At 42.1% G+C, this 15212-nt stretch overlaps 1 protein-coding gene across 4 annotated transcripts in view; it reads left to right on the top strand.

The window, feature by feature from the left end:
- The window catches only part of PLCE1 (phospholipase C epsilon 1), a 377706-nt gene that overhangs the window by 337529 nt on the left and 24965 nt on the right, over positions 1 to 15212 (top strand). For 3 of the 4 annotated variants that reach the window (XM_027528499.1, XM_027528500.1, XM_027528502.1), the window contains 6 exons: positions 310 to 351; positions 1256 to 1377; positions 2277 to 2394; positions 7447 to 7578; positions 8713 to 9003; positions 14831 to 14994. In XM_027528499.1, coding sequence (XP_027384300.1) covers positions 310 to 351; positions 1256 to 1377; positions 2277 to 2394; positions 7447 to 7578; positions 8713 to 9003; positions 14831 to 14994 — 869 coding nt within the window. The remainder of the gene's footprint in view (positions 1 to 309; positions 352 to 1255; positions 1378 to 2276; positions 2395 to 7446; positions 7579 to 8712; positions 9004 to 14830; positions 14995 to 15212) is intronic. The other variant, XM_027528501.1, reaches the window with a different exon arrangement.

Here is a 15212-nt window from a genome sequence, read left to right as displayed (position 1 = left end):
CACATTAATCAATTTCTATCCATTCGACATGAAGTGTTTTGCAGACTGTTAGGACCATTAGTAACTGAAAATATGTAGTGTGAATGTGGCAGCATGATTAATGTTAACAGTGTTTGCACTTCTTTTATTGCTAGGCTTTGCATCCCTTAATAGTCAAATTATGAAATCAGTGGAAGAGTTCTTATTTCATTTTTCTTGTAATTTAAGCTGTTGTTATTTATGCTTTACTTCATACCTTAATTTAATTTATCTGGCTTTTTGCCTTAATTTTCTTACTGTTATCCTCTTTCTGATTCTGTTTTTCTGTAGCAGATGTCCTTACTGCTTCTCCCGCTCCTAACAGTCAGGAAGGTAAAGCCATTTGAACCTGGCATTTTAACTGCATGAATGTCAGCATTCTGTTGCCTGTTGTTTAGGTCCGATTCGCATGTGACACTTATAAGAATAAAAATGTCATTAACTGATTGATCTCATTTATTTCTCGGCAGCCTGCATGGCCCTGATTTGGTATAAGGATATTTTGGTCTAAGCATTTGTGGTCTGATGAGATAGTAAATTGTGGGTGAGAAATGAGCTTTCTTGTGTGTCGTTTTAAAAGAACATAATCATGTTTATTTTCCTAAAACCTTTAAAGTCATTTTGAATAGAAATTCCAAAGCAAGAGCAAAGTATAAGATTATCTTTCATATTTTGGAAATGTTTAAATCTATCTTGATTCCTCACCTTAAGATTCTCCCTTCATAAATTGATAGACAATTATGAAAACTTTACTTCCCAATTAAATATATTTGTGAAAACTGCATGGCAAATAACAATGCCTTTTTCCCCTCTGGTTTTGACATTTCTAGAGGTAAAAGAAACTAATAGCTTCATTTTTAAGTGAGAGTGATTAAATCATGTCTGTACCATCAAGAAGTGATTCAACCACTCAACCTTTCCCAAACTTGTGTGCTGAGAGCTTCTTGACAGGGTATCTTCCATAATCTGTGCACAGTTCTAATTGTCTGTATGAAAATGAGTTTTCTCATTTAGATTATGTCTATATGGTACCAAAACTACTGGTAAGTTAGTCCATTCAATCAAAAATGAATATATCATTTAACAAAATTTAAGCCATTATTTTGGTAACATGTAGTCAGCACCTCAGTCTTACAGATAAGCACAAGTACTTGGATATTCTTGGAGTGATGTATAGACACAACCTTAAGTGCGGCATTCAGTTCTTATTCACTAAAGCCTGCCAACTCATTTTCAGACAACATTCTAGAAGACAGACCTGAAAATAAATCATGTAATGACAAACTTCAGTTTGAGTATAATGAAGAAATCCCCAAGAGGATAAAGAAAGCAGATAACTCTGCTTGCAACAAAGGGAAGGTGAGTGCATGGTTTCTGTTTGATTGCATTTGGACATGGTATTCTTGTCAGTTTCAGGTAGGATTTCACTCCCTCCCTATCCCTTCCCTTTACCTCGCCCCTCACTTTCCCTTGAATGCCAAAGCCCAGACAGTGGTGATATGGGCCCACTTCTGTCATTTATAGAAAATTAGTCATTTATTCACCCAGCCAGTACCTACTAGAGGTGTAGCGTGTGGTAGGCACTAAGGTAGCACAGGAGGTGACTTAGCAATGGAAATAAACATGTCAACCGTGCTTGGAAGTGATTACAAAGAGCAGTGATTACACATTGTTATCAGATCATCTGGCAGATGAAGTTGAGAAGCAGATGAAAACAGGGCATTCAGAGCAGGAGGACAACCTGGTATCTTTAGTGAATTGCCAGAAGTTTTAAAGTTGTTTGGGATGACCAAGAAGATGAACAGGGCTGATTGGGAAGTGTTAGCACAGGGAGGACACTAAGAATGAAAAACTAAATGAGATACCTGGACCCAGTCCTCAAGTGCCTCACAGTGCTAGACTCTGAGCAAATCGATAGTTGCAGTGACATTGTTGGAAAACAAAATAACAAAATATGCCAAAAATTTGAGCCACAGAAGATACATACTCCATCATCCATTTGTTCAACAAATATGCATTGAATGTTCTACATTTAAGACCCTGAACTATGCCCTCGGGGAAGATGAAGAATGTTAGACTCAGCCATTGCTCTTAGAAACCTTTTCTCTAGGGAAGGTGTTAGAATGTGTATGTGGATAAGATAGAGTAAGGGAAACGCACTGATGACAAAAGAAAGGAACAAAGAGCTTTGGGGATTCAGAGGTAAGTGATCTGATCGGTAGCTTCCCTGTAAACCAGTATCATTGTTCCCTTGATAGGTTTATGACATGGAACTGGGAGAAGAATTTTATCTTCCTCAGAATAAAAAGGAAAGCAGACAGATTGCACCAGAGCTTTCTGACCTTGTCATCTATTGCCAAGCAGTAAAATTCCCAGGTAAGAGTAGACAGTATCATTTATAGCATTTAAAGATACCAAAAGATACAACAGATATGCTATTTAATCAGGTGTTGCGAATGGTCTCAAAATAACTAAACTGTGTTGCAGAAATCACTGTTACAGTACCTTCTAAATGTTTATTATTATTATTATTGTTTGCTTTGGTGCTGATGTGGATAATACCATAATATTATCATTTTTCAGACCATATCATTTCTCTTCATAATAGTTAATCATAATATTCATAACAACTAATAGCTAAAATTTATTAAGCACTTAATTTTAAGTACCAGGATTTGTATTAAATATTTTACATACATCATCTTAAATGACTTCATAATAATTCTGTGAGTAGGCAGATTTATCCCTATTTTTACGTAAAACAATCTGAGAGAGATGAAATAATTGGCCTAAGGTTTCAGAGCGTATCAGTTAAGACTCTTTTCTTTGAAAGTGGCAGAAATTGGCATAAGCAAAGAAGAAATGTATTGACTTGTGTGTTGAAAACTGAAGAGATAAACAAGTTTCAGATACATCTTGATCCAGGGCCTTCCTCTCTCCCCATAGGGTCACCCCGTTGACTCTCACTGGGTCACCACTGTGTTGGCCCTTTTTCCTTCACGGTGGCAAGGCAGCCGCAGCAGGCCAGCACCTCATTCTTCTAGATTCAGCTTCAGTAGGAGTCTCTTTCAGAACTTTCAGCAGCAGTTTCGTTGTTTTTCATTGGATCTTTGCCCGTCCCTGAACCAGTCACCGTGATCAAGGACATGCAGTGCTCTGACAGTCTAGGGCAGTGGTCCCTAATCTTTTTTGGCAACAGGAGCTGGTTTCCTGGAAGACAGTTTTTCCATAGACGACAGGGGGGAAGGGGTGGGAGAGGAGGGCAGAGAGGAAGGCTTCATGATGATTCAAGAGCATTACATTTATTATACCACTGCTGACCTGATAGGAGTTGGAATGGGAAAGGGCTGTAAATATGGATGAAGCTTTGCTCACTCACTCACCTGCCACTCACCTCCTGCTATGGGGCCCTGTTCCTAACAAGTTACTAACCACTGCTAGTCTATGTCCCGGGGATTGGGGACCCCTGGTCTGGGGCTTATGTCATGTGCCCATCCCTGAGCTAGGTAGTGAGTCTCCATCCAAACTGCAAAGATCAAGGACAAAGTTTCAGTGGAGCTTTCCCCCACTGGTCATCTTTAGAAGTACAAGTGAACTTAAGCTGATAAACCATTGCCCCCAAAAATGTGCATTTCAGTTAATAAAGGATAGAATTCTGATTCTGAAGCTCGTCTGCCTCCAAAGTCCTGCTCTTAACCCTAGAGCTACCCTCATATCTTGTTAGGGCATAGTGAGCTCATCCAAATGGAGCAGCAGGAGGCAGAGGGCAAACAGGAAATCCATAAATATCTGGAAGTCAGAAAAATTCATCTCCTCTTATTAAGAAGAAAGATTCCCTTGTACAAGATTTCTGAGGACAGGAAAGCAGCTGGCACTGGGGCACCCATCTAAAAGTTAGTAAGCAGCTTGGATGAACTTGACCTAGAGAGGGAAGTTAAAACCCCAACCCTTATTTTTTTAAAGGTGGTCTGGATGCAGATCCTGCTTCCAGAGGCTTTATCTTAAGCCCCAGTTCTCATACTCTGCCTTGCAAATGGGACAGAGGTCTTAGGCTATTAAAAAATCAGATAACCAGTGGTTTCTTCACACACCAGAGGAGGAAAAAAATCATAGGACTTTCTCAATTTTAGATTTTCTTTCGTAAACTGTTTTTAAACTTTTGGCAGCCGCTACTGCCTATCTGCTAGCAAATTCTGTTGAGGAGGATAAGAGTGAATAAGTAGCCAACAGTGGCAACCCACTCCAGTAATCTTGCCTGGGAAATCCCATGGACAGAGGAGCCTGGCGGGCTACATATTCATGGGGTCGCAAAGAGTTGGACACGAATTAGAGACTAAACAACAGCAACAACAGATCTCAAAGAAACGAAAGAACCTGGCCATGTAGGGTTAGTTTCACAGATCCTGATTTTCTAGCTCCTGAGTACCGTATGACCGTATCTGCAGTTAGTGAAATTGTTCTTATCATGGGATAAAATTCTTTCACGGTCAATGAGCCTCATGGCCTGCATGTCCCTCATCACAGGAACAGATGTGAAGACCATTCCATCCAAGAATCATACTCACTGCATCTCTTGTTTTTTATAAATTCAGCTGCCACTGCACCCAAAATGTTCCTCTGGCTTTGTCTTTTCCTCTCAAGAGCTGAGTAAACAAAGAGTACAAGTTCCCAGAGATATTTGAAGTCACCATGAGAGATTACATTTCTCTGCTGATAGAGGATTGTGGAAGGGTCAAAGGTCATTTGGTACAGTTTCTGACTTGAGGCACAGGCAAAGCATGGGGTTGTTTGACTTGTTTTTAAAATTCCAAGTGTGCTGTTTTTTAAAAGTGTTTAAATAGCACACATCCTTTATAAGTATACTATATTCTAATCCCCCCTTTTTTTAACCTTTTTTTTAGTAGTTGAAGTTTCTCACATTTTTTTCCCCAAATTTATTTCCTTTCTCATAATGACTAAATTGCATTGCCAGAATCATTTTCATAATAGCTTCTAAATATTTATTGTCATTATGATTTGTTTGGATAATTCAGGAGGAAAATACCCTACAGTGTCCATTTCCTTGAGACACAACTTAAAAATTTATATGAATATAATAATTTTTAAAAGTGTTCATTTTGCTCTACTGTTGATTTAATTTTGCTACATCATCAGTTTCAATGCATCTCACCTTTCACCATCCCAAGTCCCTTCCCAAGGAGCCACCATGCAAAAAGTTCTTCAGAGCAGGGAGGCACTGTGAAAACCATGGGTGCGTCCTTCCCCAGATCAGGGACCTGCCTCACTGCAGGGCTCCGCTCCTCAGTGACCTTGGCTGGGACAGTTGTATAACTTCTCTGCACTTTGGGTTCCCTACTGGTGAAAGAGGCATAACTTGCAAGGTTGTTGTATAAACAGTTCTAACTTGCAAGGTGGTTGTATAAATTAGCAATAAGGTACACAGTGTGAATAGCACACTATCTGGAAAATAATTGGCTCTCTGGAAATGGTTGTTGTCGTTGTCACTGGTGAACGGACCAACTGGGCAGATTAAGGGTCTTTGTTGCTCTTTCGATAACTTCTCTGGGTCTCTCCAGATTCCTTCCCTTTTCTTGATCACTCAGCCTTTGTTTTCTTGCTTGCTCACCCCACCCCAGAGAACACCCAGGCTCCTCAGAGGGGGGCCATGTACCCTTGGGGGATGTCAACATGTGCCAGGGTGTGTGCAAAAACCCCAGAATGAATGCAGCCCCTCATTCCAACCCTTCATCGGTTTTACTCGGGAGAAAACCCATTGTTACATCATTGTGTAGAGGGCAAAATTCACAAAAAAGTTTTAAGATAAAGCATAAGAATTCACTAGTTCAAGTTTGTGCATCTTTGCAGTTTCAGATACTCTAGAGGAAAGAAAACATGTAGAAGCCCCATAGCTACTATGCACTGAACATTTTCTCTGAACAAGACACCCTACTAAGTATGCAGATATACATTATCTCATGTAATCCTAACCAGGACTCTCTTAGAGATGAGGAATAAGTGGTGAGAGAGGTTAAGTAATTTGTGTGAGGTTGCTCCACAGGGAACAGGGCTTAAATTCCAGAGTCTACACTCTCATTGAGCTCAGTTGTGTCTGACTTTTTGCAGCCCTATGGACTGTAGCCCACCAGACTCCCCTGTCCATGGGATTTTCCAGGCAGGAATATTGGAGTGGTTTGCCATTTCCTCCTCCAGGGGATCTTCCCAATCCAGGTATCGAACCTGCTTCTCCTGGGTCTCCTGCATTGGCAGACAGAATCTTTTACCACCTAGCCACCTGGGAAGGCCACACTCTTATTAAGCACTACTTAATCCTGTCTTCTCACATGATATTCTTCGAAGGTTTATTTTCATCTTAAAGTGGTCTTCCTGAATGCTGCTTCAGGTAAAGGAATTACTTGCTAATGGTGCAATTGTAGAGAGCGGGACCAGTTTGAAGGCAACTCTGGTTTCACTGTTGCCTTTACATCCTGCCCAGGAGCCAGGTTTGCTTGGCGTGAATTTGTTTCCTCATTCAGCAGATACCTGTGAAGTTCCTGCTGTGCCCTAGCACTGGCCAGACAGGAAGGATCCAAAGAGTGGCTGGACCAGGAGTGAGGAAGAGAAGCCCTGAAATATAGTTATCAGCATAATCTGTTTCCCATTTAATCCTCAGATTAACCCCATGAAAGAGTTCCTATCACTGCACCCATTTTGCAGATAAGGCAGCTTGAGGAACCAAGAAGGTAGATGTTAAGTCAAGGTTCCTGTGGGCAGGAATTATCCTGGGCAGTTACAATATGAGCTTCCCAGGTGGTACTAGTGGTAAAGAACCTGCCTGCGAATGGGCAGGAGACTTTAGGGACTGTGGGTTCTATCCCTGGGTTGGGAAGATCCCCTGGAGGAGGATATGACAACCCACTCCAGTATTTTTGCCTGAAGAATCCCATGGACAGGGATTCTTGTTCCTGGCAGGCTAAAGTCCATGGGGTTGCAGAGAGTAGAACAGGACTGAAGTGACTTAGCACACGATTATATGACAGCTCAGGCCTTTGGCCATCCTTTCATCTCTCTAAACTGTGCTAATTAACCTAAACTAATTAGGTTCTGGAGTCTAATCTTTTAGACTCTAAAAGATTTTTTTTCTTGCAGTTTTTCAAAATCTTTCTGTTGCATAACCAAATAGGTATGGGTGTGATTTTGTGGTCATCTTGTAATAATCCTGTAGGTCTTGTCCCATTTGCCTACAGAGATAAAAACTTCACTGTCGTTACTTGCAATGCTATTATTAATCGTGCTAAAAATGCTAGAAATCTTCTGTACTGAGTTAGAAGGGAGTAGTAGGACTTCAAAATAAACATTAGCAGGGATGGAAAATGTTGAGTTCCCTTGCTTGTAGTTTTTGGCTTATTTATTTTCATTTTATGGGAACAGGCCTGTCAACTCTAAATGCATCTGGCTCTAGCAGAGGAAAAGAAAGGAAAAGCAGGAAGTCCATTTTTGGCAACAATCCGGGCAGAATGAGCCCCGGGGAGACAGCACCATTTAACAAAACATCTGGAAAAAGTAAAGTCACCTTCTGACAATATCTTTGCCTGATTTTGCATGCTGGAGGATTCTGAGATTTCACTAAGCACTTCCCTGGAAATTTTTAATCTTCTTTTTTTATATTCATGATTATTCATATTATATAAGTGTGGTGTAAATATTTTTTAATTACAAAATTATTCTCTTAACTTCCTAAAAAATAGTCTTTCACTGAAGATGTTCTAAGAGTGTTTGCCTCAAAAGTAAAAATTGGAGCCACCTTGGAACCTTCTCATGGTTCTTGGAACTGCAGTCTTCCCCATTATAATTCCAGAAGATATATCCAGTTTATGTTTAATTACTTTTTATTGTCAAAATCATAAATTCTCATAGTTAAAAAACTCAAACTATAGAGTATTATTAAAGTTGCTTTCCACTCCAACGTCCCAGTTCTACTCCCCAGAGGAAACTGCTATTAAGTTTATGGTGTTTAGTTCAAGAAAAATAAGATTCTTTTTAAGATAATCCAAATGGGATATAACTGAACATGTATAACTTTTATACGCACCATAGCTTTCTGCATAGCTTTCTGTGCATATAATCTACCTTATCCTCTTTTATGTCCCTATGGTATTCTATTGTGTGGATATATTGTCATTTATTTAACCATTTCTCACTGGTAGAACTTCTGAGTTGCTTCCTGGATTTTTGTTGCTGTGTGTGTGTGTGTGTGTGTGTGTGTGTGTGTGTGTGTGTACTGTAAAGAAAATACCGCTGGAGTGAATACCTTGTATATATATTGTTTTATATCTGTGCAAATATATCCATAGGACAGATGAGGTACTGAGGCAAAGAACTTTAGGGCTTTTAGTTTAAATTGGTGTTACACTTATTTTCAAACTCTATAGCTATCCCTTCTGAGGGGAAGATCTAGCTGGCTTTATTATTTATTGACTCGTGAATGGGTAGCATTCTACCTAGCGGGTAGAAAGGCACACCCTTAACAGCTGTCGTTTAGTCTCGAGGCGGTGGACTAACTCCCAGGTCACACTCGAGGCGCGCACCGGTGTGTCACGTGCTGTGGGTGTGGCCTGCGATGTTGTTCAGGTTTCTCTTTCTGAAGTATCTCAAGTGTTCGGCACTAATCTGAGGCTGATCTCTGGGGGGGTTTAGGTTCCTGTGAAGGAATGCGACAGGCCTGGGAGGACTCTGCTTTCTCCGTCAACCCAACCACGTCCCTCAGCGCTATCATTAGAACTCCCAAATGCTACCATATCTCCTCACTGAATGAAAATGCCGCCAAACGTCTGTGTCGCAGGTATTCTCAGAAACTCATCCAGCACACCGCCTGCCAGCTCCTGCGGACGTACCCGGCTGCCACCCGCATCGACTCTTCCAACCCCAACCCCCTCCTGTTCTGGCTCCATGGGATACAGCTCGTGGCGCTCAACTACCAGACAGATGGTAATGGGCTTGCTTCTCCCCGAGGAGTGCCTCTCCCCTTGCTCCTTTGCATCTTACATCTCGACAAAAAACACGTTTTCAAGGGGGAAAGGGTCCCAACTAGGGCCTATGTGAGGGTAAAAATACAGAAGACAGAAAAGAGAAGAGAATTAGACACTAAATTTTACTCTTGACTTTTCAGAGTTAAGGCGATAGGGGAAAAAAAAAAAACCCTCAAGGAGCCCTGAATAGTCTCTTGTTCCTGCTCCATTTTTAAAGCACTTTTAATTTATTTTTGTTATTATTATTATTTGTTAATTTATTTTTTTTAGTTGGAAACAAAGAAAGAAAGTGAAGTCGTTCAGTCACGTCCGACTCTTTGTGACCCCATGGACTATAGCCTACCAGGCTCCTCCGTCCATGGGATTTTCCAGGCAAGAATACTGGCGTGGGTTGCCATTTCCTTCTCCAGGGGATCTTCCCGAGCCAGGGATGGAACCTGGGTCTCTCAATTGTAAGCAGACGCTTTTACCATCTGAGCCACTAGGAAAGCTTCATGCAAAAGCCTCTGCCTTAATTGGAGGATAATTACAATACTGTGATGGTTTTTGCCGTGAATCAGCATAAATCGGCCACAGGTATACATGTGTCCCCCACAATCCTGAATTCCCTTCCCACCTCCCTCCCCACCCCATCCCTCCAGGGTGCCCTGCTTCATGCATCAAACTTGCACTGGTCATCTGTTTTATATATGGTAAAGTACATGTTCCTATTCTCTCAAAGCATTCCCTCTCCTTCTCCCACTGAGTCCAAAAGTCTGATCTTTACGTCTGTGTCTCCTTTGATGCCCTGCAGGTAGGACAGTCGGTACCATCTTTCTAAATTCCATATATATGCATTAATATGCAGTATTTGTCTTTCTCTTTCTGACTTACTTCACTCTATATAATAGGCTCCAGAATCATCCACCTCATTAGAACTGACTCAAATGGATTCCTTTTTAATTAACATTAAATAATATTCCATTGTGTATATGTATCACAACTTCCTTATCCACCCATCTGCAGATGGACATCCAGGTTGTTAAAGCACTTTTTAAAAATAGGACTGCTATCGATAGAGCTGTGTCCAATTTGTTTTTAAAGACCTGTTGGGGTAGAGATTTCTTAACACTCTTTAGTAACTGTCTTGGAAAAGGCAGTGGCCACCCACTCCAGTACTCTTGCCTGGAAAATCCCATGGACGGAGGACCCTGGTAGACTGCAGTCCATTGGGTCGCTAAGAGTCGGACACGACTGAGCGACTGTACTTTCACCTTTCACTTTCATGCATTGGAGAAGGAAACGGCAACCCACTCCAGTGTTCTTGCCTGGAGAATCCCAGGGATGGCGGAGCCTGGTGGGCTGCTGTCTCTGGGGTCGCACAGAGTCGGACACGACTGAAGCAACTTAGCAGCAGCAGCAACTGTCTTGCTCATTTCTTCTTCTTGCAGTTAAAAAGTAGGGTCTTTCCAAACACTTTGCAAGTTAATACCATTTTAACTCTTCTCATCCCTTTGAGATTGAAATGGAGATGAATGGTCAGTGCTCAGCGAGCAGCTAATGCAAAGGAAACAATCTGTGAATTATATGGACAGAGAAAGCAGTGTTTGTACTTCTCTGTCCATGAGATGCTCACTGGGGATAACGGGTGAGGCTGAAAACTCCAGAGTACAAGCCACCTTTAATTGCATGCTGCTCCCTGTCCACTGGGCTTCTTGGTAGCTCAGGTGGTAAAGAACCTGCCTGCAATGTGGGAGACCCAGGTTTGACCCCTGCGTCGGGAAGATACCCTGGAGAAGGGAATGGCAACCCACTCCAGTATTCTTGCCTAGACCAAGGCACCTGGTGGACTACAGTCCATGAGGTCGCAAAGGGAGAGACTGAACAGCAGCAGCCTGTGCTCATTCTTGACCCTTGTTATCTCATTTAATCTCTGAAACAACCCTAAGAAGTAGGAACCTTTATAATCCCTATTTCTCAGATAAGCAAACCAAGACAAAGAGCAATTAAGTTACTCAGGATCACAGAATGACTTAAAAATTCAAGGACTCTCAGAGCTTAGAGGATTAAGCGCTCTGGTTCCACTTAGATGTTGGGGGAGGTGGGGAGCTACAGCAGATGAAGAAAGAGCAGATGAGGAACGTTTCCTCGAAGCTCTTGCAAAAATCAGATTCTTCCCTTTGGACAGTCAAGCAGCCTGCGCCTTCCTCTCACGTGCAGTGAATCAGATCCTAACCAGCCGTGCTGACCCATCCACCATGGCGTAACCCTGTCTGCAGTCAAGGTCAGACCACAGCTCTAGCTCTGGGATCAGCCAGCCACCTGGCACTGGCGCCACCAGAGCCCATTTGTGGCCAACCCTGGTTAGAGACCTCAGTCATATTTTCTTGCCCTTGTTATATTTGCTCCTTTCAGTTGAAATTGAATAAGATAATGCAGGTGAAATACCATACTTAGCATAGTGCCTGGAGTGCAGACAGCATTCCACAAACATTAGCTCTCATTAAGTATTTTTGATAAGTTATGAAAACAGTACGATTTGGACTTGCAAGTGGAAATAATAGTGAAATATTTTCAAGGCTGTAAAAATTTCTTTTCAGTCTGTCCCAAGCGGCTTGTGGGTTTATATCTCTGGCCCTGTCTGTAGCCTTGTGTCCACTGGCGCCCTTGGTTGAGATGATACGGAAATATTTTAAGTGAACTGAAATAACTAGCTAAACGGTTTTCTCAAGGAAATGGCAATGCACTTGGTTTGGGACGTGTCCTTCCTCCTGAAGTGCTGAGGCTGGTGCAGACACACTGGCTCCACTGATGGCAGAGGGGGCCACAGCCGAAGGGGACATGGGAACGGGGCCCTCCTCAGGCCTCCTTGTGGTCTGGAAGCATGCACGGAGGCTGCAGTTTGGCCTCCGCTCATCCCTGGAGGCTCAGCCTCTTTCCCAAATCAAGCTGGTGTGCGTGTTCCAGCTGTCTTACTCAGGGGATGCAGGTGGCTGTGTCATGTGATTGATCCTCAAGTTTCTCTCTGTCATCTTCCAACCCAGGAGGGAGTGCTGCCATAGATCCTCTCTTGATTCAGTGCAGCCGGTAATGATGAAGCCTCTTCCACGCTGGACGAAGCTCACACTATACGCAGTTTCAGTTCATCTGTAAAAATGGTCTTCATTCTTGCACACCAGGGGTAGAGCCTAGTTCAATCCCTTGCACACAGTAGATGCTCAATAAATGCATGTTGTGCTGAGCTAACACTGTCTTTATGAGCCTCAGCAGAACCTATCATTCTTGATTTTTGGTCCAGATCCCTTCTAGGTATTGAATTTCAAGTCCAAACAGACAGATAAGAGTCAACATTGGAATCACTATTTTTTAATTTTTGGGAAAAAAAAAATTCTGGGTTAGGGAATGCTTGATTTTCCATGAAATATCCCAACCAAATAACAAATAACCCCTTCCCCAGACCCCTTGTAATAATCCAAATATGTTTCACGGGTCGTTTACCTAAAGTTTCCTGAATTTCAGGGGACCCTGGTGCCCCAAAGGCATGTCCATGGACTTAGGGTCACTTCTTCCCAAGATTTCTAATGGCTCCATCAACTCCAAGAAGGTCTGTAGTGATCTGAAACCAGGAGTATCCCAGGTCTACACTCAAAAAAACCAACTCTTAAGTTTGGAAACTGACCTGAAACTGATATGCAGACCCTGGTTATTATAGGCAACAGCCCCTCAAAGTTCTTTCCGTTTGCATCAGGATGATTCTTCCCTCATATCCCAGGACCTACAAGTATGTAGAAATGCAGCCCCCAGTCAAAAGAAAAACTTCTATTAATATTTATTGTGCTTTCCTGAATGATCGTCACACAGTTTGTGATGACTTTTCCATCCCCCAAATATAGCGTAATGGTTATGAGAATGTGTCAACTTCACACAGGGTTTTTAATGACTAGAAGGACACAGGGGCAAAGGATATGCTTAATGTGCCATCCCATGCATTGACTAAGAGGGTTGATGGCATTACATATATCAGTGCACGTTCATTCTTGGTTAAAGCAGAGGTTTTAAAACTATAGCCCTAGTTGAAGTTTGGGGACCACCCTAGGGGGCAGTAGGAGGGCTAGATTTGAGCCCCATCTTTATTCTAACTGAGCAGCTCCACATGGATCTGTTTTACATACCAAATCACCAAGTGAGATTTTAGTCAGGAACAAGTGCTTTGAAGTTTTGCAGAGCTACAAAGATAGACACAGTGCCAATGAAATCAGACTTCAAACCTAAATGAGTGTGGACAGCGTAATCATGATTCAATACCTATTGTTTATTGAGCACCTTCTATGTGCCAAAGGCTGGGGTCGGGATTTTTGCACATGATCTCTTATTTTTAGGACACCCATGCGAGATGCACATTATGTGGCCCAGTTCTTAAGATTAGGGAACTGTGAGTCAGGCTGCCTGGTTCGAACCTTATCATTCACTTCTTACTAGCTAGATGCCTTGGGCTTTTTCCCTTTTCATGTCTCAGTTTCTTCATCTATAAAAATGAGAAATATGAAAAGAGTCTACCTGATGGGTTATTGAGGGGCACTAGCACACACAAGTTCTTAGCATGGGGCTTGATCGTTTGACCCATCCTCACCCACGTCTGTGCTCCTCTGTCACAGGATAGTCTGGGAAGAGAGTTTTCTCCCATTGCAGGCAAGACAATTGTCCCCAGTGAATGAGGCACATTGGGGCTGGTAGCATCCTGTGTACTAATTTTATTGATAAGGGAGACAGAGGCTCAAGGAGCTTTGATGTGTGTAAGACATCTGACCCCAGAAATGCCTGCAAATAATCCCAGCCAACCCCACTTATGGGGAAATTTTTTTACTCACAAGACAAGGAGAGAGGCCAACTTCTCATCACTCTGCAGGCTTACTTGCCACATTTTCCTTGATGTTGGTCCAGGTAGCAGAGTTCATTCTGCACATGGAAGGAATCTGTCAGAGGGGGCATTTGTCAGGTGTATCTCATAAACCTCTTGCTCACTTGGAATGCAGCTTTTCTGCAAACTTGTGCCATCAGATGTGAGCATTTGGGTGTGTACGAGCCCCAAACCTTGCAGGGATCCAACCATTCATCAGACAACTCTGCCAAATAAAAGCTGGCCACAGAAGACTGGAAGCTGTTGTGAGGGTTCCCAGAGTGTATTATTGAGGGGATTGTGGACATAATGTGAATCACATGTGATAATAATTGTTTTTTCATACTTAACTACAATTTAAAAATAGAGGTAGAAATACTGTAATTTATGAGTTGAAATTGAGATTTCAAGGAAAAGATATGTTTCTTTGGCTCTTTTTCTGGTCTTTCTTGGATTCTTAAGATTTTCTCTTAACGTTTGAAAAGGCAAGAATTAGTCGTATGATTGTCTGCATGGTTTGGTGTTTGGGGATAAGAAAATGCCATTATGCCTTTCTAAAATTCAGTATAAAATGAAGTATTTCAAAGATTAGTTTTTGAAAGGATGTTGCAGATTTTAATTTGCAAAAGAAGTTGTAAGTGGCAGGAGTTTTTCTGAATGGCTCCTGGGTTGGAGCAGGAAATGAGGCATATCCCATAGACAGTGAGCTCCACGAAGACTGTGGGTGTCTTGTGTCTTGGTCCCCACTGTATCTCTGGTGCCCAACATGAGCTGACACATAGTAGGCACTCAGTCTATGGAGTGAATGGATAGTTCTCTCTTCTTCCTGTTTAAGTTTAGAGAAAATCGGTAAAGTCTGTTTGTAAGATGACACTTGAGCGACCAAATAACAAGTGATGCTATTTTACAGATCTCTCTTTACATTTAAATGCCGCCATGTTTGAGGCCAATGGTGGCTGCGGTTATGTTCTGAAACCCCCAGTTCTGTGGGACAAGAACTGTTCTATGTATCAGAAGTTCTCCCCCTTGGAAAGAGACCTGGACAGCATGGAGCCTGCCATCTATTCTTTAACTGTAAGTCTGGCCCCTGTGGTCCCAAGAGAATATAAGAAGGTGTTTAAGCCCTACTGAATATGAACTGCTTTTGACTTCAAGGCAGGGCAAAACTCTCGTGTCACAATTTTGTTGGTGCAGATTTAGTTCCCAAAGAATTTCTTTACTTCTCAGAAGGCAGCAGCTGAGGTTTAGAATCACAGTCACCAGGTACTATACTTGCCAGAGCCCAGAAGGTA

Source organism: Bos indicus x Bos taurus, chromosome 26, assembly GCF_003369695.1.
Source record: "Bos indicus x Bos taurus breed Angus x Brahman F1 hybrid chromosome 26, Bos_hybrid_MaternalHap_v2.0, whole genome shotgun sequence".
Classification (NCBI taxonomy): domain Eukaryota; kingdom Metazoa; phylum Chordata; class Mammalia; order Artiodactyla; family Bovidae; genus Bos; species Bos indicus x Bos taurus.
The sequence above is the reverse complement of the archived record's forward strand: the minus strand, read 5'-3'. Positions and strand labels throughout refer to the sequence as shown.